We start from the raw sequence: 16,870 nt of genomic DNA on the forward strand, positions 1-16,870 counted from the left end.
CCCTAAGATAGATAGATATAGATCCTACTAACGGACGATTAGGAAAAAGTGATACTAAAACCTAAGGTCTACCCGCTAGGCACTAAAGACCGTAAGCTCGTCGATAAAACGTTCGATAAGCTCTACTAAGAAGGTAAGATAGAATAGGTAATAAATTATACCCTAATAGGGTACCTAGTATTTATAGTCTATCGTATAGTTAATAGTATAAGCAAAGGACGAGTAGTAGTAGATATTAGGGGCTTAAATAAAGCCTCCTAACACAACGTCTATCTAACCCGTATATAAGAAGAAATCGTATATATATACTATAGAGCGAAGTATATCACTATAGTAGACGCGAAAAGGTTCTTCTATTAATAGTAAGTAAAACTAGATAACCGTAAGAAGCTTATAGTTATCTTATACCGTAGGTAAGAACTATTTAATATCGCTATTATAGGCTACTATAACTCTATCGCCTACGTTTAACGCTAAACGGATCTTATTCTTAAGAAATTCTACGAATAGTGCCGTACGTATATAGACGACTTCGTATATACCTCCGATATACTAGAGGATCACGAACGCTACCTATATAGCTTATTTAGTTACCTAGAAGAGCATAATATCAAACTAGAACTAAGTAAAGCCTATATTAGCTTTCCCGAGGTTACCTTACTCGGATAGCGCGTAGACGCCTTAGGTCTATCTACGCCTTAAGAAAAACTTAAAGCTATTACTAATCTATAGTTCCTAGACACTCTAAAGAAGCTAGAAACTTATATTAGCATAACCGGAGATCTACGCTATATAATACCGTATTACGTATAAAAGGTAGAACCACTCTAGATACAAAAGATAATATTACTTAAAGGGAGCCCGCTCGCGGGCCGCCCGCGATAATAATAGGCTATAAAGACTCGCCTAGATATACCGATACCCACTAAACTCCGCGCGTTCGAAGACCTATAGAAGGAATTCGGTACTAATTCTACTATACTTTCGCACTAGGATATAACCCGTTAGGCCTACGTCGATATAGACGTATCCTAGTAAACCGGTTTCGGTGTGATTATATACTACGTAAAACGTACCTACTAATATCTCGATCTAGCGAGGCCTCCCCTAAGGTCAGCTATTAAGCTAGTTATATTCCTTAGCCGACTACTTATAAACGCTAAGAAGAACTACTAGGTAATAGAACTAGAAGTTAGCTATATTACCTAGATAATACGGAAGGTTAGATACCTTATAGAAATAGCGAATAACCTAGTTATCTTCTATACCGATCACTTAGCTACGATCGCTATCGTAACTTCCTTACGTATAGTAGCTACTAAGAAGCTTAACCTTAGGCTAGTACGCGCCGCTATATTTATCTAGATATACCGCGTTAAGGTATATTATCGGCCGGGCAAAATAAATAAGATTACGGACGCTTTATCTAGGCTACCTAGTAAGGACCCTACGCTAACCCGGCTAGATAACGACCTTACAGCTCTAATAGCTATAGTAAATCCTATAAAGGAACTAGAATATAACTACCCTTACGCGTTTCTAACTTCTATTATATATCTATCCGACGAGATATATTAAAAGATTATAGACGGCTACACGGGAGATCCTAGATAGTTAGTAGTACGCGAGTAACTATAAGTAGAAAATAACGACCCTATAACGCTAGTCCTACTATATATTATCGAGGACGACGGCTTCCTCTACTTAATATAGGAAGATAGTAGTCACTAGCTATATATTCCGAAATTATTAGTAAAGGATATCTTTTAGCTAATATATAACGACTAAGGACACTAAGGGTTCGAGAGATATCGCTAGAAAATGAACGGCCTCGTTATCTATTAAGGTATACGTAAGCTTAAATAGTATATCTAACACTACCTAGAATACCTACGTAATAATACGCGTAGATATCGACTATACGGATTACTCTAGCCTATAGTAGGGCCGCTAATCCCTTTCTATATAGTATATATCGACTTCGTTATAGGGCTCCTAGCGAGCTAAAGTAGTCTTAACGTAGTCGCCTTTATCACCTATAAGTTCACTAAGCGTATAGGCGCTATCCCCGGTAAACTAAACTACACTAGTAAAGACTAGGCTTTAGTAGTCCTAGTGTATCTATAGAACGCTAACTAGGGCCTACCGACGGTATAGATATCCGATAGGGACCTAAAGTTTATCAGAGGCTTCTAGCGTTCGATATTTAACGCTCTAAGGGTAGCGCTATTCTTTACCGCCGCCTACTACGTATAGGCCGATAGCTAGAGCGAACGTATAAACTAAATAGTAGAAATCTAGTTACGGCACTAGGCAGCACTATACCCTATAACTAACTAGCTAACTAGCCTACCTAGCCTAACCGTAGCGATAAATAGTGTTATATCCGCGTCTATAAGGGAAACGCCGTATAAACTAATATTTAGATTCGACTTACGTATACTATAGAACCTACTATATAACGCCCTAGGCCGCGACTAGGACCTATTATCGCGCTAAGACGCCGTAGAATACTTAAAATACGCTACTATATAAATAAAGAATTACTACGATCGCCGTTATTAGCTAAAACACTTCTCGGTCGGCGATAAGGTCCTATTACGAATCGGTAAAGGCTATAATATTCTAACTAATAAAGCTATATCCCGTAAGCTAGGCTAATAATACGTAGGCCTATTTATAGTATTAGAACGAGTAGGCCGCCTAGTATATAGACTAGAGCTACCGCTATCCTAGCGTATATACTTAGTTATTAGCGTATAATATCTCGAGCTAGCGCTAACACCCGATCTATTTAACCGCGAACTAAGGGACCCGTAAGCTACGTTCGACCCCCGCTTCCTGTAAGACACTAATAGATATAACGTCGCTAGGGTCCTAGACGTACGCGTACGCTATCTTAGTAGGTATAGAATACTAGTTAAAGAATACCTTATATAATAGGAAGGCGAAGCACGCGAATAAGCCGAATAGGTTAAAGAACGCGACGCCGTCGGCGTAGAAGAGAAAATCGTAGAATTCGAGGCTACTAGGAATATCCTAGTCGTAGAAGGTAGCGACTCCTAAAAACCCGTATAAATATCACTATATCTATTATAATTATAATTAAATATACGTTTACCTTCCTTTACTCGCGCTTCTCTTACTTCCGCTTTTCCGCTTCTCTTATTTATATACCTCCTATAATCCACTATTTATAGTTATACTTAACCTCTTTTATCCTACTAACGTATAATAATATCTCTTATATCACCGACGTAGTTATAGAGCCCGTTATCTATAACGAGAGGATTAAGTAAATACTTATTAATCTAAAGGATCTACGGTATAAATATAAAAACGCTATTAAGCGAGAGCTATCTAAGGGCGTTTATCCCCTAACCCTAGCGTAGTAAGACTAAATCGGTTAAGACGCGGCTACTAAAGGCGGTTATCTTAAACTCGCCTCTATTACCGGATAGACCTTTAGAAACCTACTAGACGACGCGGATATAACTAACTAGGGTAGTTAAGCGTGGCACCTAAAGAATTAATAACTTAGTAACGCTATAGTTATCTACGCCCTCCTTACACTATCTAAGGATTATAGAGTAAAGCATCTCGTATATAACTTTAATAAGCGAGGAGACGTTCGCTTAGGACGTATACTAAGACCGCCTATAATTATCATTTATTAAAATAATATCCGCTTCTTACTAATATAGAAGGGCGTCTATATATTTATAGGAGGTTATAATACCGCCGGCTAGCTACTATAATCCTACTATATTAATAGTAGCGCTTAAGCTATTATATCCGGCCTAGTTATAGCACTAAAGTCTATTATCGCGTTTTAGCCACTTAACACTACTATAAACGTATTCGACTAAGGACCCCCCGATAACTCTATAATCTAGGGATACGTACGGCTCTAGTTTAGAATCTAGTTAAAAGGCTCTACTTACTTCTCCCGTTACTACCTCGTCCTACACGATAATAACGCTATTACCTTATAAATTATAAAATACCTTACCGGTCTACGCCGATTTATATCTTAAACCGTAGAAGACTACTATAATAAATACCCCTTCGTAAGGCCGCTATCTATAGTAGCTATCCTACGACCGTAGTTACCTATCGAATATACTATATAGATACCGTACGACTAGCCCCTATATAACTAGATAAGATAGCTAGATATTCCTAAGAAAGTTATACCTAGGAAGAGTATATAGAAGCGTCCCGCTAAGTACGATAACGATTCTATAGATAACTCTATCGCCGAAGACTACGCCGACGACGACTCTAACCTAGATATCCTACCTAAGCGTAACCGTATAGATATAAACCGTACCGATATAGATATTTACCTTATCCTAGCCTCTATCTCGTATACTACTAACAATAGTATATCGAACGTATTTATAATATACGCTACGCGCTTAGCTATATTAGACTCGTTTAACTACCCTAACCTCCGTATAGCCGCGCGTTATCTAGAATAGCTATAGCTATCTTAGATATCTAACGACGTTACTACGCATATAATAGCTTAAGGTCCTATTTCCGATACCGACATCGATTATCTATCTATAGCCCTCTATACTAAATTACCCTAGTATCTAGAACTTATCCGGTAAGCCGCCTTAACTCCCTAAGACATAGACGCCGTAAGAGACGCCTTAGCCTTTAAGAGAGGCTTACGCGCATTCTAGTAGAATTTAGAGTCTATACCCGTATCTACCGAGACGTAAGTAGCTAGGGACCTAATTCTATTCTTCGCCGTAGCCTCATAACGCGAGATAAGCGACGACTATACGCATACACTATAAAGCACTATACGATACGCTACCACCAGAAGACCCCTAACGCGTTTAATAACGAAAACTATTATAAAAAAATCGGGTCATACGTCCACGACACGCTCATTATATAGCCTCTTATCACGCATAAGAAGCTACTTCTCACGCTTCTAGTCATTACATAAGCCACGAGAAGCTTCTTCTCGCACCACGAATCAAGCATTACTTACGAAGACGACAAGGGAAAGGTATTCAGCCAAAAACGCCATCTACTACACGTAGTAGATATCGGCCGAGGACGGCCGACTCTTTATGAGCCGGCAGATATGACGGACGAGTGACCGTTTGGGTCACGTGAGTAGTCACGTGTGACGCCTCCGCGTCAGTAGCTAGTGGCAGATAGCTGAATATCATCATCTTGATCTTCCCCTAGCTTTCTAGCGCTACAGTACGCATGGCATGTGAGCAGCATCTTTCCGAAGCTGATATACACAAGGTTCTTTACTTTCTTTATCAGTGTTATTCGTGGTGTCTGCAGGGAATGACCGTACAGGCAGTGATCAAGGCAAGTCTCTAATATGGCTTGTTGTTGTGGTCCCATAAAGAACCCCCGTACTCCATATATTGGTGACCTGCAGGTAAATAATGTATGTATGAAGCTGATTCCTAGTCCTTGGACATTAGAGAGTAAGTGTCTCCCAAGAGAGAGAACCGGTTATATGCAGGTACATGCCAACAAGTGAAGTCTGGACCTGACTATAGTTGTGTAAACTCGAGCAGATGGCACTTTCCATTTAGTAGCAAGATTCCTATATATACCTTGGTGGTATCAATTCTCTTCTTTACATGTACTTTTGTCCTCCTCGTCTCCCCTCTTCTTCTCTTGCCTCCTCTTGCCTACTCTTGTCTAAATGTTCCTTGTTTCTCTCTGGCAGGCCTCTTGATCAGCATGGGTGGAAAAAACGGGAAGTGATATGATATCACCGCTGAATGAGATGCCTCGAGGAAACACAATCTAGACGGTTCATCAATAACAGCTAAGCAAGAGCAAGATGTTACTGTTATGACATCTGAACATCTGTGGACCGCTTTGAAAATCCCAAGGCACCTCGTGCCAAAGCGCTGAGGATACCATATCAGTGAATTCATCTCGCTTCCACAGGCAATCCGTAAGTAGAAACCTCACACTTGTATCTTGATCCAAGCTGATAACCGACAGTCGTTGAACTTGAAATGACGAAAGAGTTTGACTCTACCAAGAGAGATAACAACTGAAGCACTGTAATCGCGAAATTCGTAAGAGTCACGTACAAAGACTTTCGGGGTCCAGAGCTCCTTGACGACTCTTTCTACTTCGGCGAAAAAGAAGAACATGCGACTTACATGATACTTGTTGAGGCAAATCACATTGGCCTCTCACATATCTGGCTATGGTATGGCTGGGACAGAGTGGCTGCACAGTGTATTGATGCCATACTCAAACAGGCTTCGATTTGTTGCAATTGCACTCAATGCCAACGATTCCATCCCAAGACTGCGTTCTTCCTGACGCTATTATGGCTGCTTCTTCTGAAGCGAGAATCTCAATGCTTCGGACTCTCATTCTCATACTAGGTTCACGTTCTCCCGAAGTAAACCAGCGATTGAACTTTAAATAAACCTAGATGTTGCTTTGTCTTCTACTTTCCTATGACTATTACTTGATACCCAAACGCGAAATTTTTGGGCATTTCTGGTTGATTATAGAAATCTCAAGTCTTTAGATCGGGAGCTTTGTGTATATCTAATCTGCTCAATGCCAGATATGGAAATTGATCTCTATAAGCTTTGAATCGCCGTGCACTTTTGTAGTGGACCTCCATCCAATTCGTAGATGTTGAATGGGTCCTGGATATCAAAGAATTAAAGTGAAACCGAACGGAAACCAAATGCGTCAACTTTCATCATAGACCAAACCCATCTCGGTACTTTAGCCGAGGGCTTGCATGGCCAACTCGACACTAGAGAAGGATATTAGCAGCGCTTCGAGAATGCAAACCATTAATAGCATGCCAAGGCAGGAAAAAACATACGTTAGGAATGTTCCGGCGGAGACAGGCATAGCTCTCAGCAGAGTAGGGCCGATACCCTTCCAGAAGCCACCGAGACCCTCGACAGCATAGGTCTTCTTGAAGCAGTCGCGCATGGTGCTGAATTTCTGCTGCGCGCCGAATCCATCGGTCTGCATCTTACTCTTGATAACGTCAAGCGGGTAGCTGGAAAGCCAGAGAACCTCACCGGCCAGACCACCGTAGATAGCAATCTTTGCCTTAGAGAGATCCTCGCGTTTAACATTGTTACGCTTGGCATCCTGGTTCATCATGTACTCAAAGGCCATGAACCAGGCACCGTAAGCCTGGGCCTCACGAAGGATAGTGACAGCCTGACCACGGTAAAGACCGCGAAGGGTACCGCCCTGTGCAGCCAGCTTGCGCACACAGTCGAGGGGCCCCGAGTACAGACGACCAGCGCCATGGGGCTGTGCCTGCAGACGAATACGGACGTGCTCAATGGGGCCCGACAGCACGGAATTGGTGACACCAGCAAATGAACCGGCCAAGTAGTACTGTGTGTAAGAAAGATCGGAAACGGCATATTTCTTCTTGTTCAGCTCTTCCAAGCGGCGGCGCGCTTCATGGTAGGCGCCGAATTGGACAGATACCTGGATTGGTGGGTTAGAGGGGTGTCTATGGTGGACCCAAACGGAGACAACTCACGCAAGCACCGATACCGATAAGCGGGGTTAGTGTGCCTTTGTAGAAGGCTGCGGGGCCTTCATTCTTAAAAATCTTGGTTGCGCACTCCAGCGCACTCTTATATTGAGTGGTAGTCTGCAGGCGCACCTTAACAATATCTGCGGATTGTTAATCAATGCCTCGCGAGGACGTGCATTGGAATTTCATACCGAAAGGCTGACCTGGGGTTTCGTTAGCAATTGCTCTGGTATTGCATTTGTGTGTATATGTCAAGGATCCTTCAGCTCAGGATGAGACAAAAAAAAATCATATCATCATGTTCAAGCCGTGGAGCTTCCCCGGAATTCATATAAATTAGGGTGCACACATACCGAGGAGAACTTGAGCCATTCCACCTGCTGCGCCTGCGGCCAGATCTTTAATAGTCCGGAGGGCGCCACCGCCGCCCGGATCCATCTTGTCAATCACTTCGGTCTCCATTTTTAAAGAATTCAATTGCAAAAGATCAAAAGTATACAAGACAGGAACTCATTCTGGAGACTCCAGACTTTATATCCATCCCGCTTATCTTTATGGCGCCATCTGCCCTCTGATTGGCCAAAGGGGCCGAAGCACGTGACTTTACCGGCGGACAATTCACAGGCCCGGCCCGGGTCTTTAATGCTGACCTAAGCAGTGACATAATCTGGTCCCGTGCCCGCGGGCCTATCGATCTTCTGGAAACGGTAAAAAGTGTTGACAGATCCAGATGTGGAGATATTTTTAAATTATGCATCGCCGGCCAGTCTGCAGGGTGAGTCCAGAGTTATTTGATGCTGAGGATTTATCTAACCTCAATCATAGCTATCGCGTCGGGCTGAGTGGACGAATTCAGTCTACCGAACGCCATCTTTAACAACTCTTACAGTTCGACGGGCCTTACAATCATCCGCTACCCGTCGCGATTCGTCGGATCCATCGACCGGAAACAATGATGGCGCTGCTTCACCTCCAGACGCGGCGAAGCCCAAGTTCGGCAGCCGATGGGGACCTACACAAACTACGAAACCGGCGGGTTTGAGTGCCGCAGAGCAAGCGATGCGCCAAAACCTCGTCGCCAAAAGCCAACCGCCGCCGCCACCACCGCAGCGCAACCGGGAGCAACAGTCAAACCAGCAATGGAACTCGGGGCAATCGAACCAACAGAGGAAACCGTACGTGCGACGCGACGCGGCCTCTCGGGATAAGCCAGAAGGCCTAATGAAGTGGCCGAGAGAAAACTCGCGGAACAGGGGGAGAAATCTGCCTGCCCAAGAAAAGAACCCATTCACATCCGAAAAGAACCCCTTCGTGGCCGAGGAGAACCCATTTACATCTGAAAAGAATCCGTTTGCACCAGAAAAGACCCAGAACAGATTCCCGGATCGATTCCAGCGCAGGACACAGACTAGGCCGCAGGAAAAGATTTATAACGACTGGGAATGTCCTAGTTGTAAGGCAAATGTGTTCGCTTCAAAGCTAACGTGCCCATTTTGCAAAACTGCTCGACCGGGTGGTGCTCAACCAAAGCCCCGGATAACCAGAGACTATGGCGATTCTTCAGCACCTTCACATTTCCAACGGTCTCGACCTCAATCCGAGAATACTCGGAAGTTCCAGCGGTTGGGAGACTCATTCTTGTCCGAGCTAGAACAAGACGGTCAGCCGGAGACAAAACAAACTACGGAACGCGATCTGGAAAAGTCTGACAGCGAAAAAGCAAAGCCTCAAACAGAGCAAGAAAAAGAAGATTTCAAGAAGAACCAGTGGACCTGGGATATGTCTGCATTAGAGCAGCTAGAAAACTTGGAGGCGCAAGAACAACAGCCGCAAAAACCTATTAAGCGCCGCGATGGACGCGATGGACGCAAGGGACGGCAGGGCCAATCTGCTGACGCCGACTTTGACGCTGATGACCGTGAGCGCCTCCGCGGGGAGCGGAGACGTCAACAGAAAGAAAAGAACGAACAAAGAGCTGCGAAGAAAGCCGCCGCGGTGGCAGCGCCAGCTCCTCTTTACCTACCTGAATTCATCAGTGTCAGCAACTTGGCCGATGTAATCGGTGTGCGGCCAGCTCAGTTCGTGCAGCGAATGGAGGACATGGGTTTCGAGGAAATCACGTATAGGGATATCCTTGATGCAGAAACTGCTGGATTGGTGGCAGCTGAGTTCAACTTCGAGGCTATTTTCGACAGCGGCAAGGAAGACTTGCAGGCTGCTCCTGAACCAGAGGACAAATCTATTTTGCCATCTCGTCCACCTGTGGTCACCATTATGGGTCATGTCGATCACGGTAAAACTACCATTTTGGATTGGCTACGTAAATCATCTGTGGCGGCGTCTGAACATGGTGGTATCACCCAGCATATTGGTGCCTTCTCTGTAATGATGCCTTCCGGGAAGGCCATTACCTTCCTTGATACCCCCGGCCACTCTGCATTCCTGGAAATGCGTCGCCGGGGTGCCGACGTGACAGATATTGTGGTCCTTGTCGTCGCTTCCGATGACAGTGTCAAGCCACAAACCATCGAGGCTATCAAGCACGCCACTCAGGCCCGAGTTCCAGTCATTGTTGCTATTAGCAAAATTGACAAGGAGGGCAACAACCCCGATCGAGTCAAGGGTGATCTTTCTGTTCATGGTATCCATGTGGAGGACTATGGTGGTGATGTCCAGGCCATCGGTGTCAGCGGTAAAACTGGCCAAGGAATGGTCGAGTTGGAAGAAGCTATTGTGGCACTCTCAGAAATGCTCGATCACCGCGCAGACAAAACCTGCAATGTTGAGGGTTGGGTCATCGAAGCCGCTACGAAGAGCCATGGCCGTACAGCATCCGCCCTCATCCGACGTGGAACCTTGCGCCCGGGCGATGTTATTGTTGCCGGTACCGCGTGGGCGCGTGTTCGCACTCTCCGCAACGAGGCTGGTGTGTCCATCAGTGAAGCTACCCCAGGAATGCCTGTTGAGATTGATGGCTGGAGAGAGCAGCCAGGTGCTGGCACTGAGCTCCTACAGGCCCCAACCGAGCAGAAAGCCAAGGATGTCGTGAGTTACCGCTTGGAGAAGTCTGATACCCAGAAGATGGGTGTTGATATGGCTGCCATCAATGAAGCCCGTCGTGAACTTGTCGAAAAGCGCAAACGCGAGGATGAAGATGAAGATACACCTCGGGAGGTCGAGTCCACCGGGCCCAAGTCGGTCAATTTCATTCTGAAGGCCGATGTGGATGGCTCGGCGGAGGCGGTATTGAACTCCGTCGCGGCAATTGGCAACAACGAAGTCTTTGCCAATATTCTCCGTTCGGGCGTTGGCCCTATCAGCGAGTTTGATATTGAACATGCTAGCAGTGCCAAGGGCAAAATCATCTCCTTCAACCAGCCCATTGAGGCTAACATCATGCGCATTGCAGAGACCGAGGGTGTTGAAATCATGGACCACAACATCATCTACAAGCTGATTGATGATGTCAAAGCCATTCTCAGCGAGCAATTGCCCCCAACTGTCACTACTCGCGTGACTGGAGAAGCCGAGATCCAGCAGCTGTTCGAGATCACTGTTAAAGGCCGCGAAAAGATGGCCATTGCCGGAAGTCGTGTACGTAACGGTATGATCAACAAGGCTCGCAAGGTCAGAGTGCTTCGTGGGGAGAAGGTCGTCTACGATGGTAAGCAGATTGTAACCCTCGTAACTTGGGATCAAGCTAACCTTTAACAACAGGTACCATGACCTCCCTCAAGAACGTCAAGAAAGACGTCACCGAGATGCGCAAAGACACAGAATGTGGTATCGGTTTCGACAAGTGGTCAGCTTTCGAGATCGGTGACCACGTCCAGTGCTACGAAGAGATCTTCGAGAAGCGTTATCTGTGAGATACTCGCTTCTTGCGTCCGACTTCTGTGCGGTCTTCTTGACCGCTTGTATTATTTGTCTGGGTCATTTGGCATTTCTCCATTCCCTTCATGATCTTTGTCATTCAAATTTTGTATTATATTTCCCCCTTTTTCTCTCTGCATGATTGACTTGCATCCAGGGTTTGGGCGTTGTTTGCATCCCTAGTGGAGGGGATTGGACCAAAGACATACAATCGATGTAATTAGGGAGGGTGCTGCCGTTGCAGCGCATTTGTAAATGCTGAAACAATATGGCCGAATAGCCAAGTTGTGTACCTGCTCCTTTCTTCCCATAAAGTACTATTTGTTTACTGTTTCATCGAAGCCCGTCGGGCAATAATGCATCATAAAAATGTAGTGGGTAACCAGACACCTGTATATGAGGTTGATGAGATTAATGCCATACTATAAAGAGAGGATATATTGCCCAATCTTGATCCACCACGCCAGAACCCCTGGCTTTTCCATGCCAAAATATTACAAATGTCAAAAAGAAAGAGAAGGATGCAAAGGGAAGGGAGGGAATGGCTGATTATGAGGATGATGATGAAAACGCTACAACTCATATAAAACGCCTCCAGCCTCGGCAAATTTGTGCTGATACTCCTTCAAACAGGCCCACTGGCTCAATTCTTCCTGGTCACGCTCGTAATCACTCAGATAGCTCATAGCGCGGCCGTTCATTTGTGAATCCGCGCCATCGGAACTGACAAGTGCGTCAGGCACGGACGAGTGGCACTCCAATCGAATGAGAGTCTTGATGAATGCGTGCAGGTAGGACTCCGCCTCTGTGGCAGTGAGAACGTGAATGCCCGGAGGTGCTGTTGGTGATAGTGATGGTGCTGCGGGGGTTGCAAGGCTCGGGATGTCTGTGGATGGTGATGATTTGGGTCGATGAGAGAGGCTGAGAAGAGTTGATGCTACCTGGCGGATTTTGTTGGTCTGTCACGTTTTGTTAGTTTGAGACACGACAGGTTGTGGGTGAGGATCACGTACAATGCTTGCTCCATTTGGTTCCATGTTCACTTCGTTTACTGTTCGTAATAGCACGAAGAGGTCCTTGATGACCAGCTTGCGCTCCTCGGCCATCATATGGTTGATATAGTCTGTTTGTCCATGGGGTTGAGGTTGGGTATTGGTGTCTGACGAAGTTGTGCTAGTTGCAGTCGAAATCGAAATCGGGTCCAATTTGCTTGCAATCTGAATATGTGGTGTCGTGCTGCCCGAAGCAGTAAATTTGTGAGATTTTCCGTACCTTGAGAAGGTCTCGAAAAGGCTCCAATACTTTTCTACAAGAAAGGATCTGGTGCACAGCTGACTGGCGTAGATATTGGCTTTCTGGATCTCATATTGTATAGCACGTCGTTCTTGGTGGATGTGATCATCTGAGTAGCTGTAGATTGTGCCGTCTCCACCAAGGCTGGCAAAACCAGATAGATTCGTGTCTTTCGGATGGCAGAGAGACAACTCAGAAGGAACATTTAGTAGTGCAGATTTTGCTTGCTTGAGACAGTCCCAAATGCTATTGCGCTGGTGCTCCCAGTCAAAAATCTGGCCGCTGCCAAAAGCTATCTCCCAGGCTAACAGATTGGTATATGAACTGTAGACACGGACATTCGCGTTGAATCCGACCAGCTGTGAAACCTGACCAGCTGGCTGTGGCTCAATATGTGTCGCAAACAAGAATTCGTCGTCGATCTCCAAAGGTAGTGGTGGATAACGGTCAGTTGGAGTCTCTGGAGGAACATGGATCTTGACATCGGAGGAACCCAGTTGATGTAATGTCTGGTACCCGACTAGTGTGACATAGAACAGACGCCGACCAAGCTCCTGGGTGATGAAGTCGACTCCTTGAGTTTCCATGAAAGTATGTGCTGGTTGATCCTGTGCCATTGCTGGCGCTGGCGACAACGGGCTGGTTGGCCCTAGTGTCGATGATGGAGGGTTGGTACGAGATTGGCATAGATCATATACCTGAAGCATGGCTCGACATTCCGACAGATAGATACGGCATCGGCGCATGTTATATATATAGCCGGCACATATTGCTAAAAAATAGCTGATCGCCGCATCATATACAGTGGCGTTGCGATCAAGATAACCGGTGCCGCGAGCTTGAACGGCAACATCAACGCACTGTTTTACCAGAGCTATAGAGTGAGGGAAAGCAGTGCGTTCGGCTTCAGTGTTGAGGCGAAGTTTGGGTCTCCGTGGAAAGGAGGCCACTAGCAATCCAATCATTGAGGCCAAAAGTGCCAAAAATGTATGATTTGTCACATCTTCTCGGCGCTCAAAGGCTGCTCGGAAAGATGGCTCATGTGGTATTGGAACCAAAGGATGAATGTAAGTAAAGTAGTCATCAACTAGCAGCTGCACTGTATGCAAAGAGCATATCGATTCCGCCGAGAGTGAGAGTGACACAGATTGGGGGTGGAATGATGACGTTGTCTGGGGAGTCGTCGATGGACCATCTGCGGGACTCAGCGACGCCGTGTCATCGGGCTCTCGCTTTTGTTTTTTAAGTGCTTCTGCATGGCGGTTGGGAGGCCCACGTCGTCTGCTTGGTCTTTCATAGGTGCAGGGAATATCCAAGCTAGCGCATGACCGACAAGGTGGCCCACCAGTATCACACTTGTATGAAAATCAGTATTTTCTAACTGGCTATGGCAGAATAAAGTACTATACCTTTACTTTCCGAATACTGCAGGCATCGCAGGCCTTGCGCAGCCTCGTTTTTAGGTCCATCTCCGAGTAAATTGCGCAGGGATGACCACGCCTCGGTCTATAAGGTCATGTTCCATCCCATGAAATATCCAAGCTGAGAAACCGAAGATGTGCCGGTGTCCGAGTCCCGAAAGCCAGAATAACTCCCAAGGTGTTGACTGAAACCCGGGGAAGAAATCCAGATCTCACCTGGGCAGTGGGCGGATTGTGTAAGCGGGCGGACCTCAATTTTGGAAAATCTGGGGAAGTCGACTTTGCCAAGGCGACTATCAAAGGGCTTCTCTAAGAAGTTCTGCTCAAGGACAAACCCTCTATGGAATATACAACATACAATTCTGATAAACAGGATTTCAAAAACATCTCAGATGGTGGCGCAATCACGTGGCATATGTAATTTAGTAATGTGAAACAACAAAGACTTTTTCTACGAAACGCAATGAAACAGAAGAGAATTACGATTGGACTGAGGGAGACTCATTAAAGCCATGATCGGCTCTCCCCCTAGGGCACAGACCATGGGGGGCCAACAAGTCGGCTGAAATCAGGGACCCGAGGGGGAAAACCAGATGCACCTTGTAGCACCCTTGGTCACCCAAAAGAGATAAAGGATCGTTCACAGGTCATGGCATAATGTCATCGCGGTATTGCTCGCCCAGTCGGCTAGACTGTTGGGCGGCGGCTCGTCGTTTACGTTCGAGGTCCGTCACCCAAAGCGCCGACCCAGCAGCTGTGGTCATCAGAAATAGCATGGAGAAAGGAGGAATCAATTGGAGGAGCAAAGCAACCGTCCCGAAGCTAGATATTCGTCAGATCACGTATAGATAGAAAGAAGGTCCAAAACTCACGTGGTGTACTGGAGCTGGCGCCGTCTTATACTTTCCTTTCTCTGCTGCTTAGACATGTCAAGCAGGTGGAAGTAGCGCCAATGGTGGAAGGGACCGGCACGATAGCCTGTCAAAACTAGGAACATAGGAGTTCCAGCGACCGGAATAAAGATGAGTGGAAGCAGGATGATAAACTCGGCGATCTGGCGTAGCGAGAATGGGGAGTAGACGGCATTGGTGGTCGGTGTGCCGAGACGCTTGGCCGGGTTACCGGGCTCGGGATAGATGACGCGCGATGTAGTAACAAGCTCCTCTTGGCCCTCTTTCACCAATACTGCATCAAAAATATCCACCAAGGTCTCATCGACAAAGAATGCCTCGAAGAGTGCGGCAACAATTGCTGCACCTTCACCAAGCACCAAGAAGGCGCCGCTCACCCATGCTGAGCTGCCCTGGAAGACAGCAAGGAAAGCTACCTGAGGCAAATAGGTGAAGAAGAAGAGAATAAAGTATATGAAGGTTGATAGGAGGACGATGGGAAGAAGACGAGCCTTGAAGAGAGGCCATAGGAACCGATTGGACGCAAAGTAGTAAATACCCTATAGAAATTAGCTGGGAAGATTCCAAAGAACAATGATATTAACACACCCGAAGAGGATACAGCCAAGCAGCTCGACTGGGGTCCCAGAGTCGCGACATGGCTTGCAGTGTTCACAGATTCAAAGAATCCCTGTCATTGACGATAGCCCAGTTCGAAAGCAGGCAGCAGCTTATCGATAAGCTTCACACGTGATATGTGGATTCATGGATCCATCCCAGCTCCCATGATGACTAAGCAGGTACTATTTGTTCTCGAAATTTTTCGCCGAGCGCCCTTTTCCTCTTCTTCTTCACATAAACTGAATTCCTCCCTATTCACTCTGAACTTTTGTTACAATCGAAGTTCTGGAGGGGAAATGGGAGGAAAGAACGAATCTGCTGGCTTACCCCAAACTCTTCTACTCAAGTGTGGAGCGTTTGGAAATATATTCAGCTGTACATCCCTCCTTTTCAACCCTCTTTGGGGGTTGAAAGCCCTTCTTTTGAAGACTCGATTTTGTAAGGCTTTTGGTCTAGTACCGATGCCCATGAATCTTGTCCGTAATATGCTCCAAACTGTGTACAATGGCAGTTGGCTGTAGATTTGGAATCGCGGCATCTGCCCATCCAGTGCCAGCACGGTCAATCCAGATAGCTTGCATTCCAGTTGCGCGTGCCCTGACGATGTCGAAAGGGTTACCGCTGATTAGCCAAAGCTTGCTCATCTGTGATGGGTTTGTATCTGTCTGCTTTGCGAGGTGCTCGTAGCTTGCCTTCGCTGGTTTGTATTGCCGGACTTCGTCCACAGTGACAATATCCTTGAAGACACTCGCGTGCGGCGAAAGGTCCTTGGACTGCAACACCGAATTGGATACCATGGTTTTAGTCCCGTTGGAGAATATCACTGCTCGGATAGTAGGGTCCGTAGCTATGTGGGCTAATGCTGGATTCACGTCGGCGAACGTAGAGAGGCTGTCGTACGCTTGCATTATGTCTTCGATATTGACATCGCTCAACTGCTCGCTGTTCTCGGCTAGTGCATGCTGTAAAGAGTGACGTGTGATGGCTGAGAAGTCTTCATAGTGACCTGTCGACTATCAGGTTGATATTGGGAGCATTGAGGGTAAGATTGCTCACCCATGCTGTTCAATCTCCAAGTGTACTCCAGTTGGTACCGCCTCCAAAGCGCGGAGATCGACTGCGCCCTGGCAGGGTCGTACTATTTCTCTAATTGCTTTGCAATTGAATCGGTAGAGAGTAAAGTCCCATACAGATCAAAAGCCACCGTTATTGTGTCTGCCATGGTCAATGACATGGAT

General features: G+C 46.2%; 6 protein-coding genes across 6 annotated transcripts; 2 read left to right on the forward strand and 4 right to left on the reverse strand.

Moving 5' to 3' along the window:
- Nucleotides 1–314: 314 nt before the first annotated feature.
- Nucleotides 315–669, forward strand: N7457_009379 (uncharacterized protein; the record flags this gene model as incomplete). Its single annotated transcript, XM_057180422.1, has 2 exons — nt 315–362; nt 511–669. Coding segments are annotated over 2 exons (207 nt in total), but the record flags the coding sequence as incomplete, so codon positions are not given.
- Nucleotides 670–6,750: 6,081 nt separating this feature from the next.
- N7457_009380 (uncharacterized protein) lies at nt 6,751–7,996 on the reverse strand (the record flags this gene model as incomplete). The annotated part of the gene is made up of 5 exons (XM_057180423.1): nt 6,751–6,781; nt 6,854–7,482; nt 7,538–7,674; nt 7,726–7,737; nt 7,888–7,996. 5 exons carry the CDS (start codon nt 7,994–7,996, stop codon nt 6,751–6,753), a joined length of 918 nt encoding a protein of 305 aa, XP_057028809.1.
- Nucleotides 7,997–8,285: 289 nt separating this feature from the next.
- On the forward strand, nt 8,286–11,403 carry N7457_009381 (translation initiation factor 2; the record flags this gene model as incomplete). Its single annotated transcript, XM_057180424.1, has 3 exons — nt 8,286–8,309; nt 8,360–11,198; nt 11,252–11,403. The coding sequence occupies 3 exons, from the start codon at nt 8,286–8,288 to the stop codon at nt 11,401–11,403; spliced, it is 3,015 nt and encodes a 1,004-aa protein (XP_057028810.1).
- A 576-nt stretch (nt 11,404–11,979) lies between these two features.
- Nucleotides 11,980–14,169, reverse strand: N7457_009382 (uncharacterized protein; the record flags this gene model as incomplete). Its single annotated transcript, XM_057180425.1, has 3 exons — nt 11,980–12,366; nt 12,421–14,055; nt 14,110–14,169. 3 exons carry the CDS (start codon nt 14,167–14,169, stop codon nt 11,980–11,982), a joined length of 2,082 nt encoding a protein of 693 aa, XP_057028811.1.
- A 599-nt stretch (nt 14,170–14,768) lies between these two features.
- On the reverse strand, nt 14,769–15,671 carry N7457_009383 (EI24 domain-containing protein; the record flags this gene model as incomplete). The annotated part of the gene is made up of 3 exons (XM_057180426.1): nt 14,769–14,943; nt 14,994–15,571; nt 15,621–15,671. The coding sequence occupies 3 exons, from the start codon at nt 15,669–15,671 to the stop codon at nt 14,769–14,771; spliced, it is 804 nt and encodes a 267-aa protein (XP_057028812.1).
- Nucleotides 15,672–16,084: 413 nt separating this feature from the next.
- On the reverse strand, nt 16,085–16,692 carry N7457_009384 (haloacid dehalogenase, type II; the record flags this gene model as incomplete). Its single annotated transcript, XM_057180427.1, has 2 exons — nt 16,085–16,638; nt 16,689–16,692. 2 exons carry the CDS (start codon nt 16,690–16,692, stop codon nt 16,085–16,087), a joined length of 558 nt encoding a protein of 185 aa, XP_057028813.1.
- Nucleotides 16,693–16,870: the final 178 nt, after the last annotated feature.

Source organism: Penicillium paradoxum (assembly GCF_028828445.1).
Source record: "Penicillium paradoxum strain IBT 22861 chromosome Unknown utg000007l_segment0_segment0, whole genome shotgun sequence".
NCBI lineage: Eukaryota > Fungi > Ascomycota > Eurotiomycetes > Eurotiales > Aspergillaceae > Penicillium > Penicillium paradoxum.